This window comes from Crassostrea angulata, chromosome 3 (genome assembly GCF_025612915.1).
Source record: "Crassostrea angulata isolate pt1a10 chromosome 3, ASM2561291v2, whole genome shotgun sequence".
NCBI classification, from domain to species: Eukaryota; Metazoa; Mollusca; class Bivalvia; order Ostreida; family Ostreidae; genus Magallana; species Magallana angulata.
Window position 1 is genome coordinate 21,843,467 of NC_069113.1, and position 21,272 is coordinate 21,864,738.

The 21,272-nt window shown below is 31.3% G+C and overlaps 1 protein-coding gene across 1 annotated transcript in view; it reads left to right on the forward strand.

The window, feature by feature from the left end:
• The window catches only part of LOC128175829 (uncharacterized), a 37,503-nt gene extending 16,623 nt beyond the window's left edge, over positions 1-20,880 (forward strand). Inside the window, exons 12-27 of the mRNA XM_052841673.1 lie at positions 1,755-1,907; positions 2,014-2,131; positions 2,715-2,962; positions 3,762-3,992; positions 5,031-5,481; positions 5,607-5,797; positions 6,844-7,065; positions 9,747-9,917; positions 9,992-10,152; positions 10,280-10,967; positions 11,155-11,287; positions 11,416-11,663; positions 11,771-11,948; positions 17,297-18,556; positions 18,678-18,778; positions 19,403-20,880. Coding sequence (XP_052697633.1) covers positions 1,755-1,907; positions 2,014-2,131; positions 2,715-2,962; positions 3,762-3,992; positions 5,031-5,481; positions 5,607-5,797; positions 6,844-7,065; positions 9,747-9,917; positions 9,992-10,152; positions 10,280-10,967; positions 11,155-11,287; positions 11,416-11,663; positions 11,771-11,948; positions 17,297-18,556; positions 18,678-18,778; positions 19,403-19,564 — 4,716 coding nt within the window. The 3' untranslated portion in view covers positions 19,565-20,880. The remainder of the gene's footprint in view (positions 1-1,754; positions 1,908-2,013; positions 2,132-2,714; positions 2,963-3,761; positions 3,993-5,030; positions 5,482-5,606; positions 5,798-6,843; positions 7,066-9,746; positions 9,918-9,991; positions 10,153-10,279; positions 10,968-11,154; positions 11,288-11,415; positions 11,664-11,770; positions 11,949-17,296; positions 18,557-18,677; positions 18,779-19,402) is intronic.
• The last annotated feature ends 392 nt before the right edge of the window (positions 20,881-21,272 follow it).

Below are 21,272 nucleotides of genomic sequence, written 5' to 3' on the forward strand. Positions count from 1 at the left end.
AGCAAAGCTCGTTGCAAAGCAACGAGTGGGTCTTCCGTTAATGTCAGAAGAAAAGCCGGAAGTTCCTGGAAGAAGCAGAGCTCTTTAACCAACAACGAGAGTAACTTAAATAAAAAAGATGAAAAAATCGAATTATTCCTGGAACGACTTAACAAAATCCGAATGACTTTAAGTACGAATTAACAAAAACCTTTCTAATTTCAAGAACGACTTGACAAAAAAAAATCCGAATGTGTTCAAGCACGACTTAACAATTATTTTTGGTACGAATTAATTTTACTTCGAACATTACGCTATTTTTTAAGCCGAGAACGTGGAAACAAAATTTCCGGAAAAATCAATTTTTAAACCCCAATATCTCTGTAATGCATCGTCCGATTTTCAAACGGATTTCAGATTTAAATTCACCATGGCCAGTTCTATAAGACTGTAGTATTGTCTTATTTTGTTCAAAAAAATGAAAATTTCCAAAAATTGGAACTGCTTCCGGTTTTGAGCAAAATTAATGAACAAAATTTTAAACCCCCCAGTACATTATAGAATTGATACATCTATCATCAGTAAAAATTTCAAAGCAATATCTTTTAAGTTTACGGAGATTTCTTCCGGACAAAATCACTTTTTTTAAATTTAAAAATGGCCGCCAAATTTGAACGGAAGTGACGTAAATGCTGAAACTTTAACATCTTTGAGGCACGGTAACTTTACAAAAGCTCTGAAAATTTCATTGAAATCGGATGAAAAGTTTTTGAGATATAAAGCCGCGAAGGAGTCAGAAAAAAAATAAAAAATAAAATAATAATAAAAAGAAACCGAAGAAAAACAAAAGGGTCTTCCGTTGGAAACGGAAGACCCTAACAAACTCATATCTACTCGATCTAAAGATGCTTCCACACTAGATTCAGCTTTTCTGACCATTTGGTTTTTGACAAGCTTTTTAACAGATGTATCCATGTAATATTCTTACATAAAAATTAGCCCCTAGGGGTGATGATTTTTTTTAAAAACTTCAAACTGAATAATCTGAGGATTTATTCACACAATATTCAGGATTTTTATTGACCAAATGGGTTATAGGAAGATGATTTTAACGATGTTTCTCTATCTAAAGCTATATTTAATATAATATAATAATTGGACCCTATCGTAACCTCAACCTTCCTCTGAGGATAATAATACCATACAAGATATAGTTTTTTCTGGCCCAATGGTTTTAGAAAAGATACATTTGAAAAATACCAGCAACTATTCAAATATTTAAAATCATCTCCCATTTATGGCTAACGTAATATGCAAAGCGGTGCTAATACGTTACTAAAGCACTTAAAGGCGCATGGTCACGATTTTGGTCAAAAAATATTTTCCTGATTTTAATGTTCACAATGCTTTAGTGAGGCATTTTAATAGGCAACCAAAATTTGAGTGTCAGTCGTTGAGTTCTAAGCCAGTTACAGAACTCGCAATTCCAAACTTTGTAAACAAAGCTTTTGTTAACATCTTGAATGTGGAAGTAAAAAATCCAGTTAGAAACAAAAAATGAATGTGTTTAACGTTATGAACTGCTTAAAATAAATGAGAAAATAGACAAATCAGCTTAACAAAGATTTTTTACGTGTATATTGAACTATGTCAACAAAAACAAGGTACGATCCTTGTTTACATGACAAAGAATTGTGAGCCCTGTATCTTGCTTATCACTGTACGACTGACTCTCAAATTTCATATGATCCTTTTTACATTGTTTTATTATGTAGATAATTTCACATATGATTGAAGTCTTAACTGAGGATAGTGGAAGTTGTACGAAGGAAAACTACATCAAATTTAGTCTGATAGATATACAACAGATATTTAGTTCCATCGGTGCACTGGTTAGAGAGCCATCCTATATTTCCCTAGATATGTTGGTGAGTATCTCGTCATTTCAGGTACATGTGAAATGATTTTATGCATATTTAAACCGCTTATTGTGTACCGTGACCTGATAGTTAATGACAATGCTTGAAATTCAAGGAAAACAATTTGATAGAACTTGTTGAAAATATGACCGAGTGCTTTACAATGCGAGTGGATGAAACCATGAAGCCATTACCAAACGACTACATCGAGCCCATTATAGAAATTATGAAACGTAAGGATAAACGTATTGATTAATAATTATTTTATTTTTTTGCGAAATTTCATTTGAAACCTGTTAAGGCCATCAATAAATTCATGTATATGCTATTAATGTTTCACGTCAAGGAAGTACTCTTACAATATCACTGAAATATATTCACTTTGCATCTAAAAACAAAAGCAACACAAAAACCTATATTAACTTGATGTAATATCTATTCAGTAAGCTGTATGTTGTACGATATCTGTCAATATTTTAACATTTATAGTTTAAAGGGGATGACGTCCAAAATAATTTTTTTTATGAATTATGTATTTTAACTAACAGGGTAGACAACTTTTAACTCCACTTATTACATTTATAAAACCATCAATCTGCTAATTGTTACAAGTTTTTTAAAGGGTAGGTTTATTTTTGTCGAAAAGGAAAGTGCCCCAGTAAGAAATTAAGTAACATTAAACATACTTATAATTTACCATAGCCCACTGTATATTAGATACTTTTTTTACTTGTCAATGCAACACATACACACAGGTATTAATAGATTTGTAATTTACTCATTTCATTACATTTAAATGCAATTTTTTTCATGCAGATATTGTGCGAATTGTAAATGTTATTGTTGATGTGATGCTTCCAACAAAACCGAAGGATTATAGTATTATAAGTTTGGAGACAATAGAGACTGGACTTAGAACTAAAAAACTTAGATCCGAACAACAGCATATTTTGATACAAAGGAATTTAACAGACCGGGACCTCACCGAAATAAAAGAAAAAAGTCAACTTCTCATGAAATTGTATGAGCATGAGAATAAAACACAAGAAATACAGAAGAAAATTGTAAGTTATAGTGCTACCGTATTTATAATAAAAGTTGAAATTGTGTTAAAACGTTCAATCAATCAGCTTTACTGTAATGCTATCATATCAATGATGAAGAATGTAATTGTTTAAAAATGTTCAATCAGCTTTACTGTAAAGTTGTGACGCTTAGAGTGAAAACCAAGGACTAAAACACACAGATGCGGGCCTTTTTCTAAGAATACTCAAACTACGTTGGCTTAACCCTATGTGGAAAACTAATTCAATGCACAGAAAATTCGATTATCTATACAAATAAGAATCCAGTTGGAACAACAGTAAGAAGCAAAACAAATTTTCCAAAAATGATCAAGAATTTATCATCCCACAAAAAAGCAAAAGAAAGAGGGGAAAACAAAAACTGATTAGAAGAAATTAAAAACAGACAATAATCAATAAGCTTAAGACCCCAGGAAAAGCTTATTGTAGTTTCTTTTATTCTCCTTTACCATATTTTACTACAGTGTATAGTTATATCATTTAGAAGTCAGTGCAACCTGAATTCCTCCATCAAAAAGCAAAAGGCAGTAATTTTTCTCTGTATATAAACCCCCAGCTACTTTACTTGTAGTTAAGTTATGAGAAGAAATAAGTTATCAAAAACAGATAATATTTGATACACTTACTATTATCCCCATATTTCTTTGCATTTTAAAGTATCAAATTAGTATGTTCATTGAGTTTTGTCGATATTTTGTGAAAAAGTAAGCATACGAAAGAAATGTTAAAAAGGGAAAAAAATTCAATCTGTTTACAATTCATGTTTTCGATTTCACAGGCAGAAATATACTTCCATAGGCTGCAGGACGTGATAATGAGTGTTCAGTCTGTTGTAATGTCCACGATGGTATTAGGAGAACAAATGGAGTTTCATCAGCAATATCTCAAAGTCTTAATGAAAAAGATTACAATCGATGTTTTCAAGGCAGAGAAGGCGGCAAATTTGAATTATCAACAATTTGTTGTAGACATTAATAACACTTCTCCTCACTCTGTTATCGAAGTCAAGGTATTGTTCACCTAAAAAGGAATGTTTTAAACAACCGTACACATTTCTTTATCTAATTAAACGTTAACATCGAAGATTGAATTTAAAGTCAAGATCTAGTAAAAGAAAGGTGCCTACAGGTTTGTGAAATTCAGGATATAAATTATTTTAATGATGCCTCATAACAATATATTTGTTTCATAGGGTGTACCGGGGCTTAAATTTTTAATTTTTGGTAGACACAATAAAAAATCATGTTTTAAACAACCATTTTCTATAAAAAATGAAGGATAAAAGTAACATCTCGGAGTTTTGTCTATTTTGTACTATTATAATATATCTAGATTGCATACAGTTTCTCAAAAAATGGCATAAAACAAGCTCTTGACCTCCTCTGTCAAATGATGTCCAATTGTATATTGGTACCGGGATGACCTTTTCCGTGATTAAATATAGAATATCAAGATATTGTTTTAATTTCTATATAATTCCTTTCAAACCGTAAAATACGAGAACATTGAAATCAATTATGACGCCATAATGGTTTTAGCACCAAAAAATCTGGAATCATTTACTAGATCTTGACCTTAATCAAACGTTATTTTGATTGGCTTAATTTCACTGGATTGAATTAAACCTCATACTATTGCTGTCGTGTACATATAGATTTACTTACATCTGCCGATGGAAAATTGCATTGATAAATTTTTGACAAACGGAATTAATTGAAAATTTTAAAATACATCTGAATTACTCAAAAGTGAAAAGATTTGCACGTTGAAAATTAAAAGCCTATTCCAAATATTCGTAAAATTTCACGGTATTAAAAGTAATGCATTAAAGGTTAAAGGTTACAAATGTTTGAAAGTGGATTGATAGCAAAATTAAATTTGTATGAGTAGTGTATGGTTATTCTTAAGTTATGCAAATCAAATCATTTCATGAAACGTAAAATGGTTAAAAAGCAAATTAAGAAAATTAAATTATCATTGATTTTTACATTGTTGCTAAAAAATGCATAAACTGCTCATTTATAGTAACGTTAAATGAATGTTTCAGATCTGTGTGTTTGGGAAGAATCCGTTAATATACAGTTATAATGCTAGTAGCCTGACCTCTGACGTACTCGTGTCTAATTTTGGAAACGGAACTGTTGTAGATGTGAAATTGGAAAACAAAGGAATAAGAAAACCATATAAATTCACTCCTTTATATAGTGATAATTTAGACGAAAAGATAACGCACTTTTATTTTGACGTCGAAAACGACGATGACGCAATTCTAATTTATTTAAAGCCAGAGGATTTCGACATCAATGATATTGAAAACAGGACAATGTATATGGTATACGTATCGCAAGAATCTTTTCCAACAACATCATCTGTAATGAACAAAGGTCATTTTAGATCCTCCGTCAGAAACTGGGACTCTGAACTCGGATACAAAATATTTGTTCCGGCTAAAGTGTGCCCCAGTGGAATATGTTACCTTGGCATCAAACCCATCGAAGGTATCAGTCGTGCATGATCTACGTTATGTTTTGATTACATTCAGATTATATGGTTCAAAACGGTATTTCAAAATAATTTTGAAAATTTGTTAACAATTCTTTTACTATCATTAAATATTGTAAAGTTGACTGGACGAAAAAGACGTCATTCATGCCTCTGAATAACGATCGATACAACAAATCTCAACGTGCATCTGACAACAAAAATACATCATATTTTGACCCAGAGGAAGCCAATTTCACACTACAGATCATAACCACAGCATGTAGATCATGGAATAAGGACTCAAACACGTGGGATTCAGAAAACTGTCAAGTAAGATTTGCTTAAAAACCCGATATGTAAGTTTTGAAACTTGTTAGTTTTGTTTCTTTCTTAGGGAGAGGAGAGGAGAAGAAACTTTTTTTCGTTCAAGATCAAAACAATTACGAATAATTATTTAACGCACATAACCTGAACGATGTGCTTACCGATTGTGTAAAAAAAAAACCCGTACATCCATTTGTAAATAAATTCCTTAATGGTTTAATATTTTACTGTTAAATGTAGTAAAAAAAACCACGTAAAATTATCTTAACATTATGTTTCATTTGTGGTATACTTATTAATATTTCCATGTGTCTTAGAGATAAACTGAGCAGTTATTCAACAAAACATGATAAGGATGATATCTGACAGCTACATGTGTTTGTTACTTTTGTTGCTTTGTGTTCGAATTCCCTGCTTCTGGGCAGCCGCTAATATGAAGTATATAGCTGACATAGTGAGGCAGCCATTGTTAATTGAGCTATAGTTGTAGAAATATTTCATAAGCATTCCATTACTTTAACAATATAGGGCCATGGTCACGGTTTTGGTAAACATTTATTTTTTATTTTTTATGTTTTTGATGTTTACGATGCTTCAGTAAGGTATTTTTTATAGTCAACCAAAATTTAAGAGTTGGTCTTTGAAGAATAAGCGAAAAACAAAGCTTTCAATTCTTTGTTATATAAACAAAGCTCGTATTAGTTTTTGTTAACATTTTGAATGCTAAACTAAATTGAATGTAACAAACGCTAGAAACTGTTCATTTATGTTTAAAATGAATAGCAATTGACCAAAATTGTGAACATGTTCCTTTCAACAGTCAAGAAATGAGAAATAGGTCACTTGTTTATCGAATCGATAAGTATTACTAATTATGATTTGTTGACTACTATTTTTCATATTACGGGTGTTACTGAGATCCGAAAAGAAATAATAATTTAAAAAAAACTCAAATTTTAAACATTTAAGAACGATAAATAAAAATAATGAAGTCAAGCTGTGGCATTGATACATTGCATATCTTAATTTAACTGTTTTGATTCATGTTTTAGGTCTTACCAATGACCACAATTGATGAAACATTCTGTCGTTGTGCAGGACATATTTTTTCAACAACTTTTAACATCCCGCTAAATTTGATAGATCTGTATCATGTTTGGGACAAATTTGATGCGAAAAATGCCACCGTGTATGGAACCATCATTGCTTTATTCGTCATTTACATTGTGTTAGCTGTGATCTTGCGTCGAGAAGATATGAAAGATATAGACAGGGTAAGATGAGAAATATATATATTAAAAACAGCTTACTATGATTTCATCAATATTCGTTGAATACCAATTTTCGTTGATTTCGTTGTTTAGTTTATTTTTGAAATTAAATATTCATTGAACTGCAATTTGTACTAATATTTTGTATTGATAGGGTCATTGGCCACGAACTTACGTACATGTATCCTTAAAACTGGGATTTTTCACTTTATCCACGAAAATTGATACCCTTGAATATTAATGAAACCACAGTATATTACAATCATAAATCTTTTTTTATTTTAATATGTTTATAATTCTTGAAAATGATAATCGTTTTAATAATAACATAAATTACTAACTCTTATGCACAGGTAAAAAAAACAATTCTTTTATTACTAATAACTATTATTACGCCAGATTTAACAAAAACAAAGAATACAACTTTTTTTATTAATGCATTATTTTAACGAGAATAAAACTTCTATTGCTTGTTCCATATTATTGTTTCTATTACTTTTTGTTAATTCTTTTTATAAGCATGCATACATGTCAGTGTGTCAGTGAAAACATTGAAATCAATATATGGCAAAAATTCACAGATTTCTTCCTTAATATGTTCACCCATCTATACTACTATATCAAAATAATAGATTTGAATTTTTTTACTTTAATACCGATATATCGGAAGAATACTGCCTTTTGTTTTATATATTTTAAACATCATTGGTACTTGAAGATTACCGATTTGTTTTTATTTTTTTTTCAATTAAGCTTCGTTAATTAATAATCAGAGAAAATTTCTCAAAAAATCCCGGAAATCATCTGGATTTTTTGGAATTTACAATCTAGCGCGTGCGTATTACATTCACGTTAACGGGATCTTTAGTTTATGTTTCCACAATATCATATTGCATTGATAAACTCAGAAACGATAATACAAATACGTGTAAATTTTCATTTGAAATTTAATTGCTATATATTCTGTTCATATATAATATCTACTTAGTACTTACTTTTGTCTTCGTGATGGCAAAAACATATTTGAATTCATGCATAAAATTCACAATTTATTTCTTAGGAGAGTGAAAATATAATATATAGAATGTTTTATCGTTAAGGTAACTCCATACTCGTAAAATTCTCTGATGAAAGTTGAAAAACCAAACTAATTTCAACTTAATAGACTTAAATTTCATCAATTGTTAGAAAAAATAAACATGTCATCACACTTTTTGAGATGCCAGATAAACATAAACTAAAGCATATTTTAGCATCAGAAAACCGTATGTTTTTGTTAAAAGTAAAAATTTTGTAGGCAGAAATTTGTTTATCTTGTTTAGATTTATTGTAAACTTTATCAGAAAACTAAAACTACAAAAATATTTTAAAATTAATCGCTGGGATAAGAAAAACTATGGCATTTAGACATACAACAGAAAGAAAAGTCAGAAAAACAGTTATTTCCCCTAAGTATAGATAAAATGTATTTAAAAAATTGGAAACTTAGGATAAAATTAAGCTGCGAAAATACCCTGAACTTTACAGTTTTTCTAATTACATCCATGTGATTATATTCACATAAAATATATAAAACTATCTTGCACAAATTTTAAAGAAATCAATGTTTCACAAAAAAAAGTATGACATCATAGAACACTGGATCTACTTTAAAATGATAAAAAAAATATTTATGTCCTGCGGACCCGGTTTTACGATAGAATGCGTTCCATGTATTGTCTCTGTAGCAAAGAAAATACGTGTACGTTGTTGAAAAAGTTTTGAATTTTTACATTATATGGATTAAATTTTTAGATGAAAGGTATTTACAGTCAGTCTCAAAACGGTTTATTATGATTAATTTGACTGTTATTTTCAATGCAACTTCATTACATTTTTCCAAAATCGTTATGGGGCGATTCTGCAATTTTTGTTACATTTCGAGAATATGGGAGGCATTCTAACTGTCCGTGGTGAGGACCTTCTCTAAGATACAGTTAGATTAGATCTATTCTTACTAAGGAAAGTGTAGTGAAATTAATAGCATTGCTTTGTTATGTCAATGTCAACAATACGGTGTGTCGATGCATCTATTTCGTAAATGTCCGATATGCAATGTGAACCCGTGCACGCACGGGTCAAAGTCTAGTTGTACCTGAAGAAATTCATAGAAAAAAATATTTTTTAGAGGGATTCATGATGAAAAAAAACTGACATTTTTTAATACGTTCGGAAATTCTCTGAACTTCTTCAGATTTATTTAACATTATCATCAGGGTACTTATCACTACAAAATCACCATATACTTTTTAAAACAAAAAAGCCGACTTTTCTCGTTTAAGTGAATAATCGTAGTTTGGGTACAAACATTTTGATGATTATCTAAATACTGAGGAAAACGTAGTTGAAACAGAAACTTTTGAGGTAGTATATTTATTAACTGCATGGAGTAATTTTCAGAGCTCATGCAAATGGTGATTTATCTTTTTTATCTTATTATATTTATCTTTGTTTCTGCCAATCATTGAAAAATTAATTCATATTTTTTCTTACTTTTCTCCATTCCTCACTTTGAAATGATAGATTTAATATAAGACAAGATTGTTTTGAAACGATGTAACATTGTGAAACCACAAAAACAGAAAATGTATGTTGAAGTATTTCATATAATTTCACAGGTTAACAATTCATCAACTATTTTGTAGTGGTCAGTCTCTTTTCTGTCCGATCATGACGCAGATGACAGTTATTTTTATAAGATAACCGTTTTCACGGGGCTTCGAAGACACGCAGGAACTACCTCTAACATTTTTTTTGTACTGAGTGGTTCACAGGATGATTCTAGGACGCGCTCTTTGCATGGGGGTGTTCGAAAGGTAGGACAAGAACAATTAGAATTTGAATCGAATCCTAACTATCCAAATAACTGATTTGTTTTATACAATTCCAGGGGTTATCTTCTGGCAGCATAGTTACATTTGTGTTCGGCACCCGACATAATTTAGGTGACCTTGAGTACATCAGAATATGGCATGACAGTTCAGGAGAAGGATCTTTACAAGACTGGTATCTCAATAAAATAGAAATAACTGACATTCAAACAGATGAACGGTATGATATATTAAATCTCATTATAATATATCAATGTTGATTGTTGTAAACGATGAAAAAAATTACTATTGTTATGATATTCCATATTTTTAAATGATATTTCTTGAACTGGAACTACCTTTACTAGGGTTGTGTTTCTGTGTGAGACTTGGCTATCCTTAACCCAAGAGGATGGACAGATAGAACGCCTACTCCCAGTTTCGACAATTGAATCGTTGACAACGTTTAAAACGCTTCTTGCCCAACAAGCACAGATAAATGTTACTGAGCACCACCTTTGGTTATCTCTCCTTTTACGACCACAGAGAAGTAGATTTACGAGGGTACAACGACTGTCATGTTTGATGGCCTTACTCTTTTTGAGCATGATTTCCAATGCTATGTTCTACAAATCAAACGAAGAGGCTGCTAACACTTTCGCTCAAATTGGAGTATTTAGAATATCTCCCACAACGTTATTTGTTTCCTTGATTGGAATCGTAATAACTACTTTTCCAATATTATTTATCACAGTTCTTTTTCGAAACAGACAATTAAGGCAAGGATCTCTGAACATCAAAGGTCAACTTGATAAAAAAGAGAAAAATGATGAAGATGTGTTTGCTATTCCTGAAACATATATCAAGGAACAACAAAGATTATTGCCGTATTGGATTGTTTACGTGGCATGGATAATGTTAACGATAATTGTTGCTGTATCTGCGTTTTTCCTATTGCTATACAGCATGGAATGGGGAAGCTCCAAGTCTGAAGAGTGGCTTTCTTCCTTTATTTTATCGTTTTTAGAGTCAATTACACTTATTGATCCAATAAAGGTAAGGAAATATCAATAGATCATTAAATCTAGGGTGAAGTAATTTATCTTACCTGATTTTAATCGAAAGTTTCAAAGTATATATTAACTAACACCTCAACAATTTTTTGATTCAGTTTCCATTCATTCTTGTTCAAAAAAGTGGAAAGTGTAAAAAGTTTTACAGTACTTATGATTTAATTTGACAGGTTTGTTTTGTGGCAGTTTTGTTTGCAACAGTGTTCAAAACCATTATATACGACATGTCTGCAGATATTGATTTAGATCATTTAAAAGAACTTTCTCAAAACTTTAAACAGTCATCGACAAAACAATTTGCAGGTAAATATTTACAACAAATCTTCTTAATTAAATTAGTTGTTAAAGTTTATAAACTAATTGCATTTTTATTTTGAAGAAGGCTCAAGTATTTTTTTAAATGCTTCATAGAAGTATATTTTATGTTTTAGCATTTGCAAGCAGCATTCTTAAAAATCCAATTCAATTGACTCAAGAGGATATCGACATGAAGAGAGCAAAGAGGCAACAAGAAAAGAGAGCTAAGAAGGCATTAACTAAATTAGTCATATCTGCTGTATATCTTTCTGCGCTGTACTCTATAAGTTATCTGGAGAGAGATGATAGATCGTTCGACTACAAATCCAATATCGAGAACTACCTGGATTCTAATGGACATGGAAAAGGAGGGTTTTCATCGGTAAAGGTCTTTTCAAAAAAACTTTTTTTTTGATGGTGAAAATAAGAATTCTACGTAGACTCTAACATGAATTGTAAAACTTTTCGGCAAAAAAATTTCCTTTACAGATAAAGAAAATTGAGGATTTCATCAACTGGCTAAACAAAACTTTTGTTCCTACAATGTACCCGGAAACAAACTATGCAAACAGAACGTTAAGCGAAAAAGATAAGCAGATGTTTAAAGACGATGCGAGTGTCCGAGTTGGGCCTGCTCAGCTACGGCAATTACGAACTGTACCTGCAGGTATGCATATCTTATTGTCACCGGGTTAACAGGTGTGTGACTGTTAGTCAATATATCTTGTCTCAGTACCTCAGTGGTTAAGCCAAAAGCCTGCGTTCGAGTCCCGGTAGACTTGATTTTTCACCTCCTGTTACATTTGGCGTCTAACGTAATAATCCCACAATCACTTACTTGGAACATGTTTCACAACATTTCCTTAATTCTTAGAACAGTTCTCGTAAATTCGAGGGCGAATTTTTACCAAGAGGTGGGAGTATCTCTGGGTTATCAGGTATGTGACTATCAGTCATTATATCGGTCTCAAAAGCTCAGTGGTTAGTGTGCTGGCACGGTAGTCAGAGCCTATATTAGATATACTAGTATAGTTGTAAATGGGAGGACAAATTTCTACCAAGAGGGGGAAGTATGTCTCCGAGTTAACAATGTGTGACTGTCAGTCAATATATTGGTCCCAAAAGCTCAGTGGTTAGAGTGCTGGCACGGTAGCAAGAGGCCTTGGGTTTAAGTCCCGGTTTACACTTGAATGTTCACCATCTGTCACATCATAAAGACTAAAATTCAAAGAAATTGAATAAGATGAATGAGATTAACATTTAATTATGCAAGTGTAATTTGCATATAATTATAGGTCATTTCTGTAAAAGGTGTAAAATACGTTTGTTACCGTCTTCCTTGGAAGACGGTATAAAGAGTTGAAATAATTTACAGTCTCCGGGTTTTGTACTTCCTCTCCTTTGTGATTGGTAGAAAATACATGATGTGAAAATTTACATTTGTTTCATTGGTTGAAATACTGTTCGGCGCAAGGGAGATAATTTTCAGATGGTCTTTTTGACGTACGATTTTACAAATTTCGTAGTTTTTAAATCTTAAAAAGTGAGAAAATGAAAAAGCAATACAAATTGCTTTGAATGAAATTCAGCCTTTGGTTTTCATGTCTAACTAGTTGAAGTAATAATCTATGATATCTATTGAAATTATTTTGGTATTTTAGTATTGTTAATTCAAATATTAATACAACTAGACATAAACTCGTTGCCAGCAACGATGATATCTTCCATCCGATTTTAAGAAGGAATTATGACATCATCGACTTTGATTTTTGACAACAAAACATGATATGGAAAAAGGAGTGAAGTACTAATACTTTTTGGTATCGCTTTTTATAAGTTCTCATTAGTTCTCTTACATTTTTTTTTAAATACTTGAATTTCTTCAATTAAGTTAGAAAAGATTAAACTTGTTTACCTCTAGTCCCTAAAAACCCCAATTAGGTAACGCAAGAAAAAAAATTATTTTTTTGCTAGAATTTAAACGTATTATACCAAAATTAACTTTTATAACTTTCAAAAATAGCTCTCAGTAAACGGCTATAGATAAAAGACTTTAGAGCCCTTTGGTCCCTGAATTTAAGGGACCAGCCCTTTTTTCTTGACGGTCATGTAATTCTGAACACATTTTGTCAGTGTTTAGAAATTCGTTACCGTTCTTGAGATATGTGGGAAAGAACGTTTAAAGGACCGATCCCTTACTTCCTCTAAGGGGGCGTTTAACGAAATTTGAAAGTTGCATATTATTTAGTACATCATTTTGAACAACTTTTCTTCTGTACTGAATTTCAAAATCTTTTTCCATCTGAGACATGGGTGATCGAAATTTTGGACTTTTGGCCCCTAAAACCTCCTAATTACGTAACACATGATAAAATCATCACATTGTTTGGATACATAACTGTAAGATAAACATATTTGCTTCTATAACATTTCAGAAAATATCTCTCAGTAAAGGGCTACAGATAAAAGACTTTAGAGCCCTTTAATCTCCTAATTTAAGAGGCCAGCCCCTTTTTTTGATATCAAATGAAAGGTCATTTAATTCTAAACAAATTTTGTTCAAAAAGTGTTTAGAAATCTGTTACTGTTCTGGAGATATATGAGAAAGAAGGTTTGAGGGGCCGATCCTTTTTCTCCTTTAAGGGGCTGTTAAACGAAATTTTGAAAGTAGCATATTATTTAGTACATCATTTTGAACAACTTTCCTTCTGTACTGCATTTCCATCTGAGACATGGGTGATCGAAATTTTAGATGTTTGGCCCCTAAAACCTTTTATACATAACACATTACATTGTTTGGATATATAGCTGTATGATAAACATATTTGCTTCTATAACATTTCACAAAATATCTCTCAGCAAAGGGCTACAAATGAAAGACTTTAAGGCCTTTTGGTCCCATAATTTTAGGGGCCAGCCCCCTTTTCTTAAAATCAAATGAAAGATTTTGCAAATAGAATTTTTTTTACATTTCATGTTTTAACAAAATATTTTTCAGACAAGAGATAAAGAAAGAAAACCATAAAAATACGACTTTTTTGTCTTAATTTTTGGGTCCTGGCGAGCTTTAACACCATTTGAGCATGGCAAATATGAATTCCAAATCGCACATCTACAATCGCTTGTCTACAATCCCTGAAAGTTTGAACTAAATATCTTTTACCGTTTAGGAGAAGATCCATGGACAAGCCGACCCTCTGAATATCGCTAAAACGTCACTATTTTAAGAACAGAAATGACGACATAAAAAAAAATGCATATTAAGTTTAGATCAATATCTATAAGATCTGAAAGTTTCATGAAAATCGGCAAAGCCATTTTTTAGAAATCGCGGCACAAAATTTGTACGAAAAAAAAAAAGAAATAAAACAAGACACGATCTCGTTGCTAGCAACGAGGAGGTCTTCCGTGCGATTTTTGAAGGTAATATGACCTTGACTTTGATATTTGACCCTTTATCTCCTTATCAGGGCAACATAACAAAATTTTGATTATTGTTAGATTATCATTCTCAGCATTTTTTATTCTATATTGATTTTCAAAATAATGCTTTTTAAAATACTTGTTCTGTTTGAGATATAAGTTATCAAAGTTTTGGACTTCTGGCCCCTTACATATGTAAAATCCCTAATTACGGAACGCACGATAAAATAATTATAATCTATTGTAAAATAAATGTGGTGAACATTTTTGCTTACTAAATATATATTAAAATATTTTTCAATAAAATGCTATAAATGAAAAACTTCAGAGCCTTTATGGCCCCTAAATTTTCTTGATATCAAAAGAAAGGTCTTTTGATATTGAACATATTTTATTTAACAGGTGTTTAAAAATTTGGTACCGTTCTTGAGCTAATTTGTAAAGACCGTTTTAGGGACTGACCCCTTGTCTCCTTATTGGGGCCATATGACAAAATTTCGATGGTTGAATATTGACTAGAGCATCATTCTAAGCATTCATTTTTCCATATTGCTTTTCAAAATATTTGTCCTTTTTGAGATATAATTGATCGAGATTTTGGACTTCTGGACCGTTAAAACCCCCAATTACGTAACGCATGATAAAAGTTTTACAATGTACAGTTCCATATGTGTATGATGAACAGTTTTGCTTCTTAAACATATTACAAAATATTTCTGGGAAAAGTTCTATGGAATATATCCTTTAGAGCCCTTTTGGCCTCTAATTTGAGGAACCAGCCCCTTTTTTGATATCAAATGAAAGGTCTTTTGATGATAAACATATTTTATTCAACAAGTGTTTAAAAATGTGTTACCATTCTTGAGCTATTTGGTAGAGACCGTTTTAGGGGCTGACCCCTTATCTCCTTATTGGGGTCATATGACAAAATTTTGATGGTTGAATATTGACTAGAGCAACATTCTAAGCATTTAATATTCCATATTGCTTTTCAAAATATTTGTCCTTTTTGAGATATGAGATCGAGGTTTTGGACTTCTGGTCCCTTAAAACCCCTAATTACGTAACGCATGATAAAGTTTTAATAATGTATAGTTTTATAATTGTAAGATAAACATTTTTGCTCCTTAAACATATTACAAAATGTTTCTCAGTAAAGTGCTATAGGATTAAGATTTAGAGCCCTTCTTGTCCCTAAATTGAAGGACCAACCCCTTTTCTTGACATCATATGAAAGGTCTTTTGATATTAAACATATTTTGTTCAACAAGTGTTTAGAAATTCGTCACCGTTTTAAGCTATCTGGGATAGGACGTTTTAGGGGCCGACTACTTATCTCGTTTTTGGGGTCAGATAACGAAACTTTTGTCCCTTTTTAGATATAATTGATCGTAGTTTTGGACGTCTGGCCCCTTAAAACCCCTAATTACGTAACACATGATACAAGTTTTATAATGTATAGTTTTGTAAGTGAAAGATGAACATTTTTGCTTCTTAAACATATTACAAATTATTTCTCAGTAAAGTGCTATGGGAGAAGGAATTTGTAGCCCTTTTGGCCCCTAATTTGAGGAAACGGCCCCTTAATCTTGATATCAAATGAAATCTCTTGTAAATATAAATTTTATTTGCTATGTATGTTATGTTAAAATATTTGCAAGAAAGGAGATAAAGAACGAAAACCATTCAAAATCACGTCGTTTTTTCAAACCCGATTTTCGGGTCCAGGCGAGCTTTGACACCTTTGAAGCTAGACAATCATAAATGCCTTTAGACACATCTACAATATCTCGTCTACAATCCCTGAAAATTAAAATTCAATATCTCTTTTCATTTAGGAGGAGATAACATGACAAGCAGACCCTCTAAAAATCGCTAAAACTTCAATATCTCCCGAACGGAAAAGACGTCATTAAAATAAAAAAATGTATATAAGGTTTTTATCAATATCTACAATATCTGAAATTTTCACAAAAATCGATGAAGTCGTTTTCAAGAAATCGCTTGTACAAAAAAGCGTAAGAAAAAATAAAGAGAAAATAATAAAAGGGAAAAAGAAACAAAGCAATAACAATAAGGTCTTTCGTTGGAAACGGAAGTCCTTAATAATAATAGGGAAATAGAAACCGTACGAAAACAATAAGGTCTTTCGTTGGAAACGGAAGACCTTAAGAATGATAAAAAAAAAAAAAGATTAATGCAGTTTGCCTAATATCGGTAATATCGGTAAAGTTATTTACATCTTAGATAGGTAAAACTAATATTAGTTAAACAAGATGGTGAATGCTGTGGTATAACTTTGATTTTATCAAAATAATACGAGTCTACATCTCTTTTACCCTATAGTCGATCACAATTTACAAGCTCGGGTACGCATTTCTCAATTTTAGACACACAGGCTTAAAAGACATGACATAAAAATGTTCCACTCGCCATGTTATGTAGAAGAAGGTGACATTTATATAAAAAAGACTGTCTTTGATAACTAATTGCTGTTAGGGTTTACTCTAAAGACGGTGACCTTTTTTTTAAAAAAGCTAATTAAAACTTGTTGTGTTTATACACTTTTAAACAAAAGTATTTCTATTGTAGAATACTGTTCTGTAAAGAAAATAACGTGGCCATACCCATGTATACATGGATATGAAAATGAATATGCAGACACGGCTAAATATTGTGAAAAATGGAAACCCTATGAACCAAAATGTGCAGTTTTCACAAACCTAGAGAACCGATTTACCGCAGGCGCTTGGAAATACACAAATGCAGAGAGCATATGGGGAACTCCAAAAACAGGAGAATATGGAACATATGATGGGGGAGGGTACATTTTGCGCTTCACAAAGGATAAAGACAAAGGACAACTACTTATCAAGGATATGATTGAACAAAATTGGATCGATCGGCACACACGCGCCATTTTTGTAGAATTCACCTTATATAATGCAAATAGTAATCTGTTTGTTCATGCCATTTATTTAACGGAGTTTTTGGAGACAGGTGGTATAGCAAAATGGACAGAAATACAAGCATTTCGGCCAATTCTTAACTCAGATATGGTTGGTAACTTTACTATTCTTTGCTATACGACTTCCATTTTATTCATTCTGATAACAACTGTACAAGTTATTTTCAATATTAAGCTCCACGGTGGTTCTTTCTTTTTGCATCCATGGAGTTGGGTAATTATTTTGACCATTTTCCTAGGCTACGTATGTGTAGCTGTGTACATTGTCAGAACAACGTTTACAAAGGAAGCGATGCAATTATTTTACGATAAATTATCAACACAAGAAGATAAGTTTATCAATTTCAACCACATTATAATATGGGACAACATTTTCAATGCTGTGTTTGCAACTCTTGTTTTTCTCTCAACACTCCAGCTTTTGAACATCCTTGGATACAATAAAAGATTTACCCAGATTATATCGGTCGTAGTCAATGCAGGAAGCGACATAGGCGGATTTGGGTTCATTTTTCTCATTATCTATGTAATGTTTGTTGTACTTGGAACGCTTTTATTTGGAGTTCAACTTCGGGACTATCGAGATCTTCTCACTACATGTGGAACATTGGCAAACAGTTTCATAGGAAAGAACAACGTTAGGTCGATGGTCTCTGCAGTTCCGACTTTTGCCGAATTCTTTTATGTTATGTACATGTTTTGTGTGATCATGACTTTGATCACAATATTTGCAGCAATCTTGAATAACAGCATTTCTCACGTCAAGGCAACTCTCAGTGATGAATTCGACAAAATTGGTATAAAGTTTTACATCAGTAAAACGATCAAAGACATTTTTGGGATGGTATTAAGAACAAAGGCGGAAAAGCCTAACTTAACCAAAGGTATTGTAAAAATTTTCACAACTTCTATTATCTTGTTATAAAGTGTTGTTGTAGTTAATTATTCAATTTTTACTATCATAAGAGTTAGTCAAAACGCAATCCAGAACCTCCTTTTTTGTAGGAAACAAGCACAATAATTTAATGTCCACTGACGATGAAGTATTTAACATTATACATCTATTGAGCAGAACTTTACATGGCGCCATGGGTATAACTGGTGAGGTAAGATATATATAGGGGTGGATCATGTCTAGCATTTCGTTTGGAATGATGATCTGAGCATGGCAACGTGGCGTGATTCGGCTCTTGGGATCGATAAACTATTATGATACAATTGTTATATACCCTTCTTTTGAAAGGTTTATATAAAAAAAAACCAGTTGTACTACATGTACGTTCTTCTTAAATAAAATATCTTTTTAAGAAATCTTTTTAAATTACGCTAAATAACAAACCTTATTTATTGTGTACTTCCTCGCTGGTTTTAATGGGGAATAATATGGATTCGGAAATCAACAATGTGATGCGGAAAATCGGATCATACTCTGTAAAATTAACAATATCAAGAAAGGGAATATGATGGGTATATAATAAATCATGCATGATACCACTATGTATTCATTACATATACAACAGTTACTACGTTCTCTTATTTCGATGGACGTTTCATTTGAGAGTAATTTTAATGTATCAACAAACTTCTAAATAACTGATCATTGTTTTTAATAAAAAAGAGCATTAATATCTCGGTTGCATTTTTCTTACTTTTAAGGCAACAATTTGACAGTTTTTCCACGTAACTTTATTTTTAGATAAATTCAAATACGTATACTTTCATAATTGTAGAAAAATGGTAATAAATACATGGAAACGAAAAAATGTGAATCCAATGAAACAAGTGGAAGAAGATTACAAGATAAGGATAAATGGAAAACAAACACTGAAAACGATCGGTACAAGCGAGATAAATATGATCATATTGATGAAATTGCATTGAAGTTTTTTTAAGATAAATATTTTAAATACGGTTTTTTTTAGTTTTATTGTTAGCTTTTAGAAGTATTTTTTTTACTGGAAGTATTATCCTAAAATGACAGGATGGTGCACAAATGCCAACTTGCTATCTGAATTATTTGTTTGGAATTTAATAGATATTGCTATTACAAAGCGACACAAATTTTCATTTAAACATTCAATAGATATTGCTACTGCAAAGCAACACAAATTTTCATTTAGACGCTTACTTTCTTGGAATGCTGGATACATATATCTACAGCCAACTTTTGTTTTCTTTCATTGTCACCTTTTATAATAGCAATGCATTGCTAACTGAAGCAAATTATTTCTTACACTGGTTTGCAAAAAAATCCTTATTCCGTTACATCTATGAAAACACTGGTACACTGACGTTTAGCTAGGGTTATGTCTCAAAAGAAGTATAACAATTTATTTTGATTAAGGTAAACACATACCGTTTAAAATTGTGTTTATTATTAAACAGGGGACTCTTATTTTCAAATTTACGATGTCTAATTGTTTTGATGGGTTAAATCAAATAAAATTATTAATAGTGTTATTTAAATTGTAGTCATGTAAATATCAATATCGTATTTGAACGTCTATGAAAATTAACGTGAAATGAAAGCAACCGACCACGAATATTCCTGCACCCAATTACTTTGATGTCTTTGATAAAGACTTTGTATAGTCAACAAATTATCTATCAGATATACCTAAAATTTTAAAGTATTATTTGTGTAACTATAAATTATTATTTAGTCAAGAAATTTTCCAATATTTAAATATTTTATAAAGAGCTCTTCTTCTAAAGTAGATCTAAAAATGGCTACGACCATCAAACCCTCTTAATGACATTACATACAAGTGTACGTTGTTTGCATATGGTGATTGACATTTGTTTCTGACTTGTAAATTGTTGATTATTAATTCTATTGTATTTGACGCTCTAGATTTAGAATGAAGAACGTTTTACATTTTTATCTGATATAAAATATATTTATGTTACATGAATAAATTACAAATCTTTAAGCTGAAAACCAGTATAATGACAATTGATAAAAATTGGCTTATTTCAGAAAATTTTATCAACCTTGGACAAATTCAACAACAAGCACGGGTATTACTAAATGAATTTTCGATATTCAGCACTCCTATTTTTATAGATATATTCGGCTGTATTTTATCTGGATTTGCTATGTTTTCTCATAAAACCGTAAATTTTTTATAGCATACTTAATGCCTAGGAAAAGAGATTTTGTGTTTTCGTTTCGATTATTGGTGAAACTTCAACCCGGTGAAAACACTGCTAAACACAAAATATTTTTCACTTTAATATAATTGTTTTATTGAAGAAAAAGATGTAAATATTTTGTACATTAATATTGCTTATTTACAAATTGTTTTATGAAATTAAAAAAATCAAAATGTATTCATGTTTTTTTTTTTTCAATGACCTTATATAATTAATTTCACATTTACTAAATATCAATTATCATTCAAGTTCACGCGCTATAGTGTTCGATCCAAGTTTGTGTCATTTCTATTCCTTACAAGCAGTGGCTTTTCGTTCCTGTACAATGGCAAACATTTTTTTAAATTGTTGAACATTTCTGCACCAGTGTTTAACGACATCCATGCATCCTTTCCATGCTGTGAAGTAGCTGAAACAAAGGAAAATGCATACATGATCAATATA